This window comes from Eschrichtius robustus, chromosome 12 (assembly GCF_028021215.1).
Source record: "Eschrichtius robustus isolate mEscRob2 chromosome 12, mEscRob2.pri, whole genome shotgun sequence".
NCBI lineage: Eukaryota > Metazoa > Chordata > Mammalia > Artiodactyla > Eschrichtiidae > Eschrichtius > Eschrichtius robustus.
The window spans coordinates 85,881,580-85,896,620 of record NC_090835.1 but is presented as its reverse complement, the minus strand read 5'-3'; the positions used below and the strand labels follow the sequence as shown (position 1 = coordinate 85,896,620).

Below are 15,041 nucleotides of genomic sequence, written 5' to 3'. Positions count from 1 at the left end.
ACGTTTGCGATTAATTATGACGTCACAGCCAATCGTGAGGCGGGACGCATCGACGCTCTAGCCCGCCGTGCTGTCACTGCTCCGCTGCAGCGTAGAGCTGGCCCTCTAGCCCGCGGAGCTGGCTGGTCCCTCACGCCAGCCCCAGATAAGCCCCTAAGTCGAAGTACCGGACCCGGGCTTGGAATTCCGGATATTTGGGCTCCTTGGTCGCAGAGGCCCAAGGTGTGCGTGGGAGAAGGGCTCGGGTTCTGTATGCTTAGGTCCAGGGACAGAGTATGAAGGACGCTTCAGTGGGGAGGGAGTTACTCTCTTTCTTTTATTAATACTCTCGTCCCCTTCCCAGCCCTCGACCACCTGTCCATCATGGACCTCGCCAGCACCTGCTCCAGCTTTCAGTCTGACCTGGATTTCTGTCCGGATTGCGGCTCGGTCCTGCCTCTTCCCGGAGCTCAGGATACGGTCGCGTGTACTCGCTGTGGCTTCTCCATCAACGTGCGAGGTGAGGGGCTCGTACGCAGCGGCCCCGGCAGAGGGCCCAGCGTGGAAGGGTCAGAGGCTTTAGGACCTCAAGATCGGTTGGATTGAAGAGGGGGACCCTAAAGCAGGGTATCAGGCACTTTTGGTCTTGGGTCGAAACCTGAAGGGAAGAATATAAGGCCTCCTGGCCTAACCGAGAGGGAGTTGTGGGTGTCAGCCCTCTCCACAACCAACTCTTACTGCCTGCGCAGACTTTGAGGCGAAGGTTGTGAAGACCTCAGTTGTGTTCCACAAACTGGGAACAGCCATGCCCATGTCGATGGAGGAAGGACCTGAGTTCCAGGGACCCGTGGTAAGTGAGTGACATGGAGGACTGGCCCCGTTAGGAGGGTGGAAAAGAAATGGAGGGGGGATTGCACAGATCTGGAGTGTTTTGTACCCAATTCTAAGAGGGAAGAGGGGTCTTTAAAACAGCAGTGTCTGAGGAGTGTGATAGCCTGATGTCTGTGATCAGTAGGGGGAATTATTAACCCACCAGTTGCTTCCCAGGTTGACAGGCGCTGCTCTCGATGTGGGCACGAGGGAATGGCATACCACACCAGACAGATGCGCTCCGCTGATGAAGGGCAGACCGTCTTCTACACCTGTACCAACTGCAAGTGCGTATCCTTTCCCTCCCCTCTGCCCTTTCTCAGTCTGTTTGCTACCTAAACAAATCCAGCGATTTACTTTTTGTACTGAATAAACAGTTGTTTCCTTTGGTTCCATCCCTCATTTCTGTACAGTTTAAGTAATAGGGAGATTTGTGGTCTTTTTTTTTTAATTACACTTTTCTTATCCTTTTTATACCCAGTGAATTAAAGCTTTTAAGATATTTAAAAGGAAAGAAAAAAATACAGAAGGCAAGTATTGCTTGGTGATCAGTGTGTTATGTTGGAATCTTCCACTGCACTCAAGGTAGTTTTACTTTGGTGAGAATTACTCTTGAGTGATTTAAAGAACACGGAATAGTTTTAAGAACTCCTCTTTCTCTTTGGTGTTCTGCAGTTTCACTACAATATATCAAGATGTGGCTTTCTTTTATTTATGTGTTTGGGATTTGTTGGGCTTTCTGAAAGTAAGAATTGATTTTTTTTTCCAGCAACCTTGGAAAATTATCAGCCGTATCTCATTGAGTACTGCCATTCCCCTATGTTCTCAATTCTCACATTCTGGAGCTCTAATTAATTAGTTGTTTATTAGACCTTATCTTCTATCCTCCATTTCTCTCACCCTGTCTTTTATATTTTCCATCTCTTTTTATTCTGCCTCTGGGTAAATTCTTCTGGTCTTTCTTCTGGTTCACTAATTCTGTCTTCAGTTTATTTCAATTATTGTTACTTAAAAAAATTTTTTTTGAGTTCTACTTGATTATTTTTCAAATCCCCTCCTCATTTTTAATAATTCACACTTCTTTAATCATATTTTAAATTGTTCCTTTTATTCTTAAAATATATATTACATTTAAATATACTAAACATGATATTTATATTCTATCTGCTAATTCTCATACCCACAGTTTTTTTGGGTCTGATGCTGCCATCTTTTATTTCTACTAACTCTCTCATGGTGCTTTTTTTGTTTTGTGATTTTTGATGATAAGCTCAGATTTTTTAGAATTTGGACTACGGAATTCTTTGAGGCCTGGGGTGAAAGCTGTACTCTTAGCATTTGTGTTTCCTGTTCAGGTGCCTTGAGGTGCTACCAAGCTAGAATCACTTTAAATAAATTCTCAGCTTCATGTTTTTTGGAGCACATAGGTAGTATGAATTTGGACTGCAAATCCAATGTAAAGGCCAGCTTTTGGTTAGAAATTCTCAGGGGAGATTTTTTTTTTCTCCCTCTACCTAGTGAGACAGTCAAATTCCTCTTCTGAAGAGTTGGATTTTTTTTTTTTTCTTGTTCACTTTTATACAAAGGGGTAGCCCTTTGGGGGTCTCAAACTTATTCAGAGTATCTCCTATCAGACATTGTAGGTTTGTCTCTAGTTCACCCATGTGGCTATCAAAACAGCAAGGGAACCATGGTAGCAGGGGCTTCAGCTTTAACTTACCTGTCTAGATTCCTGGTTTTATATCATTTGAGCCAGTGTGAAGGTTGCCTTTACTTTCTTGCCTTCTCACCAATGGATTAAAAATATTTATAGTTAGATGTGCCTTTTGCACATATTTTTTTCCCAGTCTGACCTATTTGTTTTTTTAACTTTTTATTTTTTTTAATGACCAGAAGTTTTTAATTTTTATGAGGTCTACTTTATCCTTTTTTCTTTTATGGCTAGTGCTTTTTGTTTTCCTAAGAAATCTTGGCATACTTCATAATTTGCAAGATATATTTTTAATCCCAGCATTTTTAGTTGTCTTGAATTTGTGGAGGGTTGTTTAGGGGAGCTAGTCCTCCACGGTCATAAATGAAAGTCTTTCTTGATTATTTAATTGATTGTCTTATCTTACACTGCTAGAACCTCTTCCTTTGGTCAATATAACAAGTCCTTTCTTTCTCTATAGGTTCCAGGAGAAGGAAGACTCTTGATTTTTTTTCTGAGCGACTCAACAATCTCTCCTTCTCTTCCTTGGAAGGTGAAAGATATTGGGTTCTTAGATCCTTTGTCCGTCTCCTGATTGCAGTGTTTTGCTCCCAGAGGAAAAGCAGATCATCATGTGGGGATTACCATTGTCCCCAGAGTACTCCTACTCTAGTTGAGTTTCCTTTATTAAAGTTATAGTTTTCTATAAGAGCCAGACGTATGTATGTTATTTATAATCTGTCTTCTTCCAAAAGAAATTTATATTAGCTTAGAGAGATATATTTGTCCTTTCAACAAATATATCAGCTACAAAAAAAGAATATAAATTAGTACAACAAAAAGAAAAAGGGGAAAAAATAAATAAAACAAAAAACAAGGACAAAAAAATGGAGCCAGGAATGAGGTTAATATAAAAAGGCAATTCTAGGGCTTCCCTGGTGGTGCAGTGGTTAAGAATCCGCCTGCCAATGCAGGGGACACGGGTTCGAGCCCTGGTCTGGGAAGATCCCACCTGCTGCGGAGCAACTAAGCCCGTGTGCCACAACTACTGAGCCTGTGCTCTAGAGCCCGCGAGCCACAACTACTGAGCCCGCGCACCTAGAGCCCATGCTCCGCAACAGGAGAGGCCACCACAATGAGAAGCCCGTGCACCGCAAGGAAGAGTAGCCCCCGCTCGCCGCAACTAGAGAAAGCCTGCGCTCAGCAACAAAGACCCAACACAGCCAAAAATAAAATAAATAAATTAAAAAAAAAAAAAAGGCAATTATAAGTACTCCCTCATTATCTAAATCTATTTGGTTCCTGAGTTTAGGGAAACAAAGAGTGGGAGTTTGGATAGTGGGAGATTCAACAGAAAACTTAACCAGATTCAGTTGATATGTAAGTCTGGACAATAAAAAGTCTGACACTCTGAGATACAGGTGGACATTTTGGAAATTTTTTTATTGCTCTTGAGATAAATGTAATATATATATATTTTTTACATTGTAATAGATTCATATATAGAAAGGTAGAAAGAAAAAAGTAAAAATCAAAAGGAATCCCATTCCACAGAGATATTTGTTTTTTTTTTTAAATGGGATTTACTATACATGCTGAGTTGTATCTTGCTTTTTTCAGTTCAAAACAAAAACTTAAAAGGGAAGCAAATGCTTAGTCCAGGCACAATAAACATTCAAATTTCAGTCTGGGAATGCTGATTCCTGCATTCCTTGGTTTAAATGGCGACCAAGAGGTGATGGTAACGATTATCTTGTAATTGTGCGGCCCTTTATATATTGTGAGCTCTCTAACATACACTATCTTGTTTGATCCCACAGCAACTTGGAGGGATGGGCAGGGCAGTTTTCTCCACTGTATGTTTGAACAGTTCTGGTAATTGACTTTCCTGCCTCACTCCTGAAATCTAAAACAAATCTGTTCATGTTTCTACCCTGCTTTAAGCCTTTCACCAACTGGATAAAGTGCAAGTTTCTTAGCAAAGCATACAGGGCGTCTTATATAACCACGCCCACCTGTCAATCACCATTTGGCACTCCCCTTACATCCCTTCAGTACGAAACTGCATTTCCTTCAGTGCGGACAACTACGACTTTGTAAGCTGCTTTCTTTACCTAAAAAGCCCATTTGCCTGCCTTCCTGTTCTCTTTTTGCCACTCTTGTGCTCCCTGAGAAACATACACATATTTTTATCTTATAAACTGGCCTATATTGTAATTTATGACAACTTCTGTGCTTAATCTTACTCATCTCCACCCCAGAGCAAGGGTAGGCAGTATGTAACTAAATTCAGTTTCACAGATGAGACTTACATCTATGTTAATATTCCAATGTCTTATATTTCTGTTAGTATTTATGCCAGTCTTTCCCATTAGACTGGGAGCTAAAACGCAGGGTCTGAGTGTTTTATACGCCTCCATCTTCAAGTTACAGCACAGTGAAAGGAAAAAATCCAAGTTGAAGGCGCATGTGCCCTGCTCGAACACCTACAAGCACAGGGCGAGGATTAAAACCCAGATTCTTTTTTTTTTTTTTTTAATAAATTTGTTTATTTTTTAAATTTTATTTTTGGCTGCATACGGTATTTGTTTTTCTCTTTTTGGCTGCGTTTGGGCTTTCTTTAGTTGCAGCGAGCTGGGGCTACTCTTCGTTGCAGTGCATGGGCTTCTCATTGCGCAGCACGGGCTCTCGGCATGCAGGCTCAGTAGTTGTGGCGTGCAGGCTTAGTAGTTGTGGTGCACGGGCTTCGTTGCTCCGCGGCATGTGGAATCTTCCCGGACCAGGGCTCGAACCCGTGTCTCCTGCATTGACAGGCGGATTCTTAACCACTGTGCCACGAGGGAAGCTCAACCCAGATTCTTAATCAAGTTTGTTTGTAACTGCTCCCAGGTCTCGATTCTCTAATTCCCAGACGAAACAATAAGAAGACGAAGCTAGGCCGTGGTAGGATCATTACTATTGCCCCTTAGTTTTCTCCGCGCTCCCACACAGCCAGGGATGGGGGTGGGATGGACTCAGCTACTGGACATCTGAACCACGTGCGGTAACCAGTCTGCAGCGCGAAGCCCGACTCTACCCTCCTTGACCGCAGGTTCCTGCTCAATCTCTGTGGTGCATGAGCGTGCTGCCCTTGATCGCCCCGCCCCTGCTCCCATATCGCAGTGACGCCCCTTCCGCCAAAGTTGCGTAGCCTCCTTGCGGCGCCTGCGCACTGTCACATTACGGCGGAACTAATCCGGCGACCTTGAGCTTTGACGCATTTAGTGCCAGGAAGAGAAAAGGGGGACCACAGAATGCGTCACACCCGGAAGCGGAGATCCGGAAGTGGGGTTGGACAGGTTATCCCCAGGGGTGGGGCAGCGGAGGCCCAGGAGGAGGGGGAAAAAAGAAGGTGGAGGATCCTGGCTACTAATCTGAATCCGATACCGATTCTCTTAGACCTCAGAGACACAGAAAAGACAGAAGGGTGCCTCATCCCCCTTCCTCCCCTCCTCCCTCTCTTCAGCCTTAGCCATGGCGGAGGCAGGGGCCGGGCTGAGTGAGACCGTCACTGAGACAACGGTTACCGTGACAACCGAGCCCGTGAGAAAGGCGGGGGGCGGTGCTGTTTACGGGTTGGGGAGATACCGGGAGGGAAGGGATAGGGCTTTGGAGAGTTGCTGGAGGGGCTGGGCCTGGGGATATGGGAGGAAGTGGGGTTGGGAGAATCTCAAGGTATTGGGAGATTTTGGGTGTGTCAGAGTTGGTGCAGGTGGCTGGTCAAGAGACATGCAATAGAGTTAGGATATAGGTGATGCTGCTTGGAGTGGTGGTGTGTATAAGTAATGAAAGAACGGGAATTTGGAGATTAAGGAGCAAGGGATGTGCTGGGGGGAAATGAAGGGCTGTGTGAGGAAGCATGGTTGGAGGCCAGCTGCAGGGGAATTTGACTGGAAGCATACTTATCAGTAAATATTTGTTGAAGGGATGATTGTAAAAGGAAGCAGAGGGAATGGGGGAACAAGAAAAGGAAGATTAAGATAGTATTCTGAAAAATCAGAGGAGATATAAATAGAGAAAAATGTAGCATTTTTGCAAAAACAACTTAAGTTTCCTTCAAAGGGAGAAGGTTGTGTTGGGTTTAATAACCCTTGGACTAAGGGAGTTTAGAGTAATAGTTACTAGAGATGCCAGAATGCTGGGGGATAGGTGGATAACAAGTGGGGAGGGCTGGGCTTGAGGATGAGAGAGGTGAGAACAGAGTCCTTTCTTTAATGGGAAAAAGAATAGTGGGTCTGGAAAAAAGAAAGGGAGATCAAAGATTAGGCATTGGTGACTGAGAAAATAATTTCCATGTATTAATACCACCAAGGATGATTTGGGGAGGAAGACGGAGAAACAGCGAGGTTTATATTTTCCTTTGAAGATTTGCTGGGACCTTTCCTAGGTTAGGAATTGTATCTTCTCTGTATACTAGTGGTTACCAAGAACAGGAAATAATACTTCATGATTCCTCAAGGGACTCCCTGAGGCCAAAAATCTGTTCTATTTTATCTTCTCCCAGCACTCAGCTCCTCTGGCACTATGTCTGATCCTGATTGAGTTGGGGAAGGGAAGAGAGGAGGCCCCCGGGAGGAAGTGGGAAAGGTTAATAGGAGGGGACTAGCTAGGTATGCCCATCCTTCTTAACGTTCCAGGAGAACCGGAGCCTAACCATCAAACTTCGGAAACGGAAGCCAGAGAAAAAGGTGGAATGGACGAGTGACACTGTGGACAACGAACACATGGGCCGCCGCTCATCAAAATGTGAGTAATTGTCGGCCCACGGTAACCCTGGAGTCCTGGCTCCCCTCAGCATGTCTGCTGCCTTCTCACATTCGCTGACCTTCCCGAAGCCCCCAGATACTCACAATCCTGTGGCTGTCCTGGTGGTCCAGTATCAGGGAGAGAAGGTTAAAGTTAGAGGAAAAGAGGTAAGGAGAGGCTTGAATTGGGATGTGCCAAGGCCTGAAGTCAAGAGGTATCTGAGGTGGGAGAAGTGGAGCTTTGGATTCCTGGCTGGAAAGGACGAGGGAGTTGGGTGTCTGAGTCCCAGAGTGTGGGCCTGGGGAAGTTGGTTCCTGGAAGGTAGAAGGAGAAAATGGTGAAAGTAGGGATTTTTACTGAGATCCAATGGGAATGGAACTGATGCTCAATCTTATCTCTTCCTCCTTTTTAACTGGGCTCCTCCCTCCAAATCCAGGCTGCTGTATTTATGAGAAACCTCGGGCCTTTGGCGAGAGCTCCACGGAGAGTGATGAGGAGGAAGAGGAGGGCTGTGGTCATACACACTGTGTACGGGGCCACCGCAAAGGACGGCGTCATGCAACCCCGGGACCAAGCCCCACCACCCCTCCCCAGCCTCCTGACCCCTCCCAGCCCCCTCCAGGGCCAATGCAGCACTAAATTCCTCTCTCCCCCACCATTCCTGTGTCTGTCTGGCCCTGAATGTATTCATGTGGCTCCTCGGGGACTAAACCCATGGTTTGATCCCTTCTCCAGCCCCCTCCTCCCCTCTCCTCTGCCTGATAGAGGGAAGAGGGGGAGGAGGGTGGACAGAGATCCTGGAATTCTGACTTGCTGCTATTCCAGAACCCAGGCATCTGGGTTCCCCCAGCCCTCATTTCTGCCTCCTCTCTTCAGGGATCCAGGCATCTTGGTCCCAGTCTTTTCCCTTTGTTCTCACTGCCAAACTACCTGTCCTGTGATCTAATTATCTTGGCCCCTTGCACTCTCTACTTGAGTTCCAAACAGTTAAATTGGGTTTCCAACAGCCCCAGCTTTCACTGCCAGGGTCCTAGTCAGATTCCAGGCAATCTTGCCCCCGCTATGCTTGTTAATCCTGGCTTAGAGCTTTTCCACTAATGTATTTATGTCATCCTAACTCTTAGTCCTTGCCTGTGGGATGTGAGGTCTTATGTGAGACCTCAGGGCTCCTAGCCCTTTCCCTCCTCTCCTGCCCACTCCCATCATGCCCTTAAGAGGAGTTAGGAGAGAGAGAGGTCTTTGTCATTCTCACCTTGGGAGAATGGGAAATGGAAAAAGAAATAATCATGTCCTCTCCCCTCTCTCTTCTCGTGTGACCTAGGGTTTCTGACAAAGCTGGCTTCAAGACTGGTCACTTAGAGCTAACTATCTACTCAGACTTTGGTCTTCCAGCTTAGGAGACAGATCCAACACGGTCCCAGGGGCCTGGGTCCCTGGGAGAGGAAGGAACAGGGAGGGAGCAAAGAGATGCACTCTCAACCCTTCCTTCCTAGGCTTTGATGTCTCTGCCAGCCCAGATGTCCTGGCCTTCCCCACCCCTTACTGGGATCTGGATATCATTTTCCAGGCCTCTTGCCATGCACAGTTGCAGAGATCAGTCAAATCCATACCACCACTGAGATCTCATTTATTGCCACAGATGCACAAAATAAATAACCCAACATCACAACATGTGTTAAATACGGGCCCATTTATACAAATGGGGAAAGAAGTGAGGCTATATACAAGGGTGAATTTGGGGTGTCTGGGCCATTCCCAGGTTGAGGAAAGGAGAGGTAGCACCATTGGTTGCTTGTTGTGAGTATGTGCAGGGGGGAGGTTTTAAGAACATTCTTAATGGGAAAAGGCTGTAAGCATAGCAAGCCGCCATGGTGGAGTAGAACGGGCCTGCCCCCATCTCCCCCAGAAAGAGGGCCCTAAGGCCCAGGCCAGAGTCAAGCCTCTTGTTCTGGGGGAGGAGGCTTTTGTTTCTCTTGAGGAGAAACCTCAGAATGGACGAGGCAGGGAAGCCCAAGCCTCAGACCTGTGGAGAGGGCACTGGGCCCTTCTTTGCCAGGAGGAGAGGCAGCGGTGGGAGGTAAATGTTTGACCGGCAGGGCCTCTGTGTATTAAACGTGGGCCAATTACCAGTACTGATGGGGCAGGACCTGTTCCCCAATTCAGGCCTGGGAAAGATAGAAGGGGAGAGATCCCTTGGGAAGTACTGGGGTAACCAAGGGAGAAAAGCATCCCAAGATTTGGGGGGGGGGCGGCGCGGGGGGCAGGAATGAATTAAGCCTCGGGCATGGATGTGGAAACTGGAGGCCGGTTGAGGTCCTAACTATCTGGGAGAAAACAGACAATGTAGTTGGGGGGGTGCTTATCAATACACCGGCAATGGGCGTGGACATGATGCCTGGAATGAGTAAGGATTTCCGTGCCCAAGAGGAAGCAGCCTTATTTCGGACCAAGCCAGAATAGGAGTTGTGGGTGAGCTTCTCAGCCTTCCGCTGGCAGGAGGCAGAGGGGGACGCGGGGGTCGCGGGTGCACAGCAGCGGGAAGACGCGCTCACCCATGGGACCGGGCGCCTGGAAGGCGAAGAGCAAGTCCAGGGAACGGCCGTCGTAGAAGGCCACGCGGCCCCGCTCGCAGTCCAAGTCCACGCGGATGCGCCGCGGCTGGGGCCCGGCCCGGCCCAGCGGGGTGGGCTCCGGGGCTGTGAGCGCCCATAGGCGGCTGCCGCGACCCTCCACGGCCCACACAGCCCCCGCGGGACATAGGCCTACTTTGCCCTTGCGTCGCACCGACTCCCCGGCCGCGCCCAGGGCATAGCGGCTCTCCCCGTCGTCCTCATCCTCCCCGGAAGAGTCTCCGCGCGAGGCGGTGTCCGCGGTCTCCACCTCCCAGCAGTGGCGGCCAGCCCCGAAGCCCTGCGCGCCCAGCACCGCCGGGAGCTGATCGAAGCGCGCCGGGCCGTCGCGGGGTGCGGGTGTCCCCGGTGGGGCCAGTCGGACGCTGCGGCGGTCCGCGGAGACCAGCAAGCGGCGGTGAGCGGTGCCAGGATCCAGGGTCAGGTCGGCTGGAGAGGAGAAAGCAGGGGTAGGACCGCGTGAGCGGGCTTTCCGAGTCAGAGGAGGGATAGGATGGAGAGGATGCGCGGAGAGTACACAAGAGGCCCACAGCAGCTCAAAAGGCGGCTGTAGGACCAAAGAGGGTGAAGGCATATGAAGAGCAGGCTTGGGCAAGACCCAACTTGCGCTGATGGGCCACTTCCTTCTGGAGAATTGGACTTGGAGAAGGACCCTGCTGGCCCAGGCCAGGGGGCACAGCGCAGAGACTGAAGGAGGGGTTGCCCGGGTTTGTGGGCTTGGCGGAAGAGTGAGGCTCGTCTGACTTCTAGGGAGGGTGTGGACTGATACCTCAATCTGTAGTATCTGGGGCGGGGGGGGGGGGGGGGAGCTGGGTCAACAGGGTGGAGAAGATGGAGCTAAAGAGGAAGACTGATACCAGATACCAGCACCCCACGTGATAGAGGGGAGGGCCAGAGGGAGAAATCCAAAGTATCCTGAGAAACCAGCCCACCACCCGCAGGAACAGGTGGGAGTAGACAGGCCTATTTCTATAGGGAGGGCAGGGCAGAGGAGAGAGAAGGTGGTGATAGCCAAAGGGACCAGAAAGAACTAATCATTGGCCTTGTGTGTATGGGGTGCTTTGAGGAAAGATTTCTGGATTAGGGGTGCTAGAAGCAATCTGGGTTGGGTGGGATGGTGGGTGACCAAGAGGGAGGAGCACCTTCTCTAGGCAGTTTAAAGAAGGGCAGAGGGCAGCCTTGGAAGTGATGGAAGGAACTCCCCAGAAGCTGCAGAGAAGGCCCAGAGCCTCAGGGGCAAGGAGACGCGGGAATCCTGGGACACTTCTGGAAGGGAGTGATGAGAAGTGGTGGCAGCAGGGATTCCCCAGAAGCAGCTGACCCCCAGGGGTCTGTTGTGTGAGTGTATGAACAGGTAAGAGGAGAGAATAGCTGGAATATGAGGAATGAAGGGTAGACCTTGTTATAGGTTGAATTGTGTTCCCCCCCCCAGAAAGTTGTGAAGTCCCCCCAATACCTCAGAATTTGACTGTATTTGGAAATAGAATCTTTACACAGGTAATCAAGTTAAAATGAGGTCATTAGGGTGGACCCCAATCCAATATATCTGGTGTCCTTATAAAAAGGGGAAACTTGGACCCAAAGACAAGTGTGTATAGAGAGAAGATGCTGTGAAGACAGGGAGAATGCCATCCACAGGCCAAGGAACACCTGAGGCTATGAGAAGCTAGGACAGAGCCCTGGAACAGAGTCTCCCTCTCAGCCCCCAGAAGGAACTGTCGACACCTTGACTTCTACCTCTAGAATCATTTAACTTCTGCCTCTAGAACCATGAGACAATAAATTTCTATTGTTTAAGCCACTCGGTGTGCAGTGCTTTCCTATGGCAGCCCTAGGAAACTAATACAGACATCAAAAAGGACTTGATCATATTTGAGAGAGAAAAGGGAACAAACTGAAAACAGCCTCTCATTTAGTTCCCTCCCTTCTGCCCTCCTTACCCGTCAGTCTGTGAAGCATCTTTTTGACCACTGGGTATTCTTCAGGGAGATCGTCCTCTGAGTTAGATGACTTGGGAGTTGGGGCATCAAACCTGGATAGATGAGGGAGAAGGGTCAGGAAATTAGTAGACACCCTCTGCCCTCTGATGTTCCCACCCCCAACCCACTCACATCTCTGGAGGAGAAAAGGGTGAGGCCACACCCAGAAAACCTGTCTGTGAGTGGGGACAAAGATGTGGCTCCTGTAAGAAGGTGATGGATGTGGCAGCTGATAGTGGAAAAGAAGAAACAGTAAAAATGGAACTCACCTTCTCCATGTCTTCTTCGTATCCTGGGGTGGGCAGAAAAAAAACGGATGTGAGCTCTGGGCTTCATACTGTGGGGAGCTCTCCCCCCGCCTCCTCAGGTAGCTGGGTATGATTTGGTGAGGTCCCTCCGCACATCTCAGACTGATCTCACCTCTTTATCCCCTGTGCTCCCTTTTCCTCTCATTCTCCCCCTTCCCCTTTCATGACCTTTCCTTCCTCTCAGTCACCACTTTCTCATCCTCCTAACTCCACCCCCACCATCCTCCTCCCTTTGCCATGCCGCAAAGCCTCTCAGTTCCCCTTCCCCCGCCTCATCCAGGCCTTTTTCTTGCCCCCAGAGTCCTCACCGTTCCCTGTTTCCTCCCAGCCCGCCCCCCTTCTCTTTCTCAGTGGCCCCCATCCTTATCCACCTTCCTGAGGGTGTATCCCCCGCCTCCTCCATCACACGGACCAAACACATACTTAGAGTCCTTAAGCTAAGAGTTCATTTATAAAAGCCTTATAATAAAGCTGCTTCCCCTTTTGCCATAAAAGCCCAGTGTCGTTTATTGGGCCCTTTGTTCTGTGTCTCTCTACCCTGACCAAGGAAGCAGCTGGACTTGGATGTGTCCCAGAAGGCCCAGCAGATCTGCAGGGTACCATGAGAGCCAGGAGAGGGCGCTGGACGCTCCCCCTCCAAATACTAGGATTCCCTCTTCCCGCTTCGCAGTCTAGTGGGAAAGACTGGGGCAGACCAGTAGGGTGGTGAAGGAGAGAGGAAAGGCAATTTGCCTAATTATGCCAATTACACCTAGACTAATTAGGTATATGTAGACTTCAAAGGGTGGAAGCAAGACTCGAGACCGGCTCGGCTGCTGGTGAGAAGCCAGTCGGGAATGCGGGGCGCCTGTGGGTCGGCAAGGGAATGGGGTTGGTTGACGGCCAAAGAGTCAGGGCCCAGGAGGGACGCGGGAGGCTAGGTGGGTGGGTGATCGGGGTGGGATGTGGAGAGGAGCCAGAGGTCCCAACGTCTGTTTTCCCGGACCTTGCCTCCACCCGTGGCCGCCTCTGCCTGGGGCCCTGGGAGCAGCGGAGGACGACAATAACAACAGAGCAAGGCCCAGGCCGGAGCCCGGGGACCAACCCACGACACTACAGGGGAGTTTGGATCTGCCTCCCTCCCTTCTTCCCAACTTTTGACAGCCGCCTCCTTCCCCGCCCCTCCACTCCAGCTTTTTGTCCATCCTCCCTCCTGCTTCTCCTCCGCTGGGCTAGTTCTGATCTCCCTCACCAACCTCCCAGGCACCCAGCACCCTCCCCTCCGCCAGGCCTCCGCCTCCGGGGCGCCTAGCGGCATCTTTCTCCAGCCTCCCAGTTCCCGCGCTCTTCGCCGGGCCTTAGGGGTCTCCTCGTGTTCTGTCTAGTGCCCCAACCCCTTCCCTCCAGCCCCTCTCACAAGACTCAGGCATCCGTCCAGCTTCGCTCTGGGCAAAGCGTCAACTCCTTCCCGGCATCTCTCACTTGACAGCTGCCGCCCCCTCGTCCTCTGCTTTTCTCTCCCCAGCTCCATCTTTTGCCTAAACTTCGAGAAGGGCCCCAGCTCGGGAGGTGCCATTCCCCGCTTCCCCGGGGAGCCCGCGGATGGCCCCTTCGGCCGACAGTTGCGGACTCGCGAAGCGCACCCCTGCCTCACCTCTCCGTGCGGGTCCAGGCAGCCCGTGGTGGGGATGCGGCCCCCTCGCCGTTTCCCCGCTCGGGCCCCGGGCTCGGCCAGCTTCTCCCGCAGCCCGCGGCTGATCCGCGCTTCCACCGCCAGCCGCACGTTAGACCTCAGGCTGCGGCGGGGGCACGGCCGGCCGCAGCACGGGCAGGCGGTGGGGGGCACCTCGGGGCCGGTGGCCGGCGGGGTCCCCCAGCGGCGGTCCAGGCATGCGCGGCAGAAGCTGTGCTCACACGCCAGGAGCACCGGGTCCTCGAAGGGGCCCCCGCACAGCGGGCACGTCGCTAGCTGCTCCAGGCGCTGCACCAGCCCCCGGCCCAGCAGCTCGGATGCCTCCATGGGGAGCCAGCGTCCGGGCGCCGTCCCTTCCGCGACCATCGCGACCACCTTCGGGCTACGCAGATGGCTGAGCGCCTCTGCTGCTGGTTGCGTCGCTGCTCCTCTCTCCGCCTCCCTCATTAACTTTCTGACGCTTTCTGGCGCTCTCCTGGGATCGCCTCTCTCTTCAACCAGTCTGTCTCCGCCAATCTCCCCACCACGTCAGGCTTTATAGGGAGGGAGGAGGCCCCTGCGGGAGGTAAACATCAGGCCTTGCGTAACACCCCATCTGGTTCTCCCGCTTCCCCGTGAGGTTTGGAGGAGGGTGGAAGGGAAATCTAGGTCTCGAGCCGAGGAGGTGGTCGCTAGGGGGCGCTCTGGGGGCAAGGTAGCAAGGTGTGGGGTGGGTAGCCCCCGTCACCCCCCCGAATTGCCCGAATCTCGCCTCTCCCTTGGCCTGCGGTGTACAGGTGGGCAGGGCGCCCCGGCTCGCTTTTGGCATGTGTGCCCACATCGCCAGAGTATGAGTCATTCCAGGTGGCTGGCACACCTACATCTGGGGGCCTGGGGCCCGGAAGCACGGATCCTGATTTGTGCAGCTTTGGCAGGCCTCTGAGTGTTGGTGTGTGGCTGTCATTCCAGAGGCCTCTCTCCTCTCCATCCTTCTGCCTTACCTGTTAAGGGCTTAAGGACACTGAAGCTGTGGGGTAAGGGGTGGGGAGCAGGCGCCCACACTCCCACCTCAAGGAGTCAGTGTAGGGCTCTCTCAGCTGTACCTCAGGCTGGCTCCCATGGCCTCTCTTGTTTCTTCCTATGTCTCTC

General features: G+C 51.1%; 3 protein-coding genes across 4 annotated transcripts; 2 read left to right on the top strand and 1 right to left on the bottom strand.

Moving 5' to 3' along the window:
• Window positions 1-44: 44 nt before the first annotated feature.
• Window positions 45-3,250, top strand: POLR1H (RNA polymerase I subunit H). Its single transcript, XM_068558136.1, has 5 exons — window positions 45-222; window positions 344-499; window positions 729-829; window positions 1,027-1,136; window positions 3,021-3,250. The coding sequence occupies exons 2-5, from the start codon at window positions 364-366 to the stop codon at window positions 3,043-3,045; spliced, it is 372 nt and encodes a 123-aa protein (XP_068414237.1). The 5' UTR covers window positions 45-222; window positions 344-363; the 3' UTR covers window positions 3,046-3,250.
• A 2,510-nt stretch (window positions 3,251-5,760) lies between these two features.
• Window positions 5,761-8,993, top strand: PPP1R11 (protein phosphatase 1 regulatory inhibitor subunit 11). 2 transcript variants are annotated; one of them, XM_068557840.1, is made up of 3 exons: window positions 5,761-5,877; window positions 7,216-7,324; window positions 7,761-8,993. In XM_068557840.1, exons 1-3 carry the CDS (start codon window positions 5,833-5,835, stop codon window positions 7,961-7,963), a joined length of 357 nt encoding a protein of 118 aa, XP_068413941.1. In that variant the 5' UTR covers window positions 5,761-5,832; the 3' UTR covers window positions 7,964-8,993. The 2 variants fall into 2 exon arrangements, with proteins under 2 accessions (XP_068413941.1, XP_068413940.1); XM_068557839.1 differs by lacking the exon at window positions 5,761-5,877 and adding an exon at window positions 5,884-6,121.
• On the bottom strand, window positions 8,930-14,298 carry RNF39 (ring finger protein 39). Its single transcript, XM_068557838.1, has 4 exons — window positions 13,875-14,298; window positions 12,203-12,225; window positions 11,895-11,986; window positions 8,930-10,383 (listed from the first exon to the last, which is right to left on the bottom strand). Exons 1-4 carry the CDS (start codon window positions 14,277-14,279, stop codon window positions 9,803-9,805), a joined length of 1,101 nt encoding a protein of 366 aa, XP_068413939.1. The 5' UTR covers window positions 14,280-14,298; the 3' UTR covers window positions 8,930-9,802.
• Between the last annotated feature and the right edge of the window lie 743 nt (window positions 14,299-15,041).

Coding starts and splice junctions, on each gene's coding strand:
- POLR1H (XM_068558136.1), top strand. CDS start 364: ATGGACCTCGCCAGCACCTGCTCCAGCTTTCAGTCTGACCTGGATTTC. Junction 500..728: donor CTTCTCCATCAACGTGCGAG/GTGAGGGGCTCG, acceptor CTGCCTGCGCAG/ACTTTGAGGCGAAGGTTGTG. Junction 1,137..3,020: donor TACACCTGTACCAACTGCAA/GTGCGTATCCTT, acceptor CTTTCTCTATAG/GTTCCAGGAGAAGGAAGACT.
- PPP1R11 (XM_068557839.1), top strand. CDS start 6,053: ATGGCGGAGGCAGGGGCCGGGCTGAGTGAGACCGTCACTGAGACAACG. Junction 6,122..7,215: donor TTACCGTGACAACCGAGCCC/GTGAGAAAGGCG, acceptor TTAACGTTCCAG/GAGAACCGGAGCCTAACCAT. Junction 7,325..7,760: donor GGGCCGCCGCTCATCAAAAT/GTGAGTAATTGT, acceptor CTCCAAATCCAG/GCTGCTGTATTTATGAGAAA.
- RNF39 (XM_068557838.1), bottom strand. CDS start 14,279: ATGGTCGCGGAAGGGACGGCGCCCGGACGCTGGCTCCCCATGGAGGCA. Junction 11,987..12,202: donor ACGAAGAAGACATGGAGAAG/GTGAGTTCCATT, acceptor TCATCTATCCAG/GTTTGATGCCCCAACTCCCA. Junction 10,384..11,894: donor GATGCTTCACAGACTGACGG/GTAAGGAGGGCA, acceptor TCTCCTCTCCAG/CCGACCTGACCCTGGATCCT.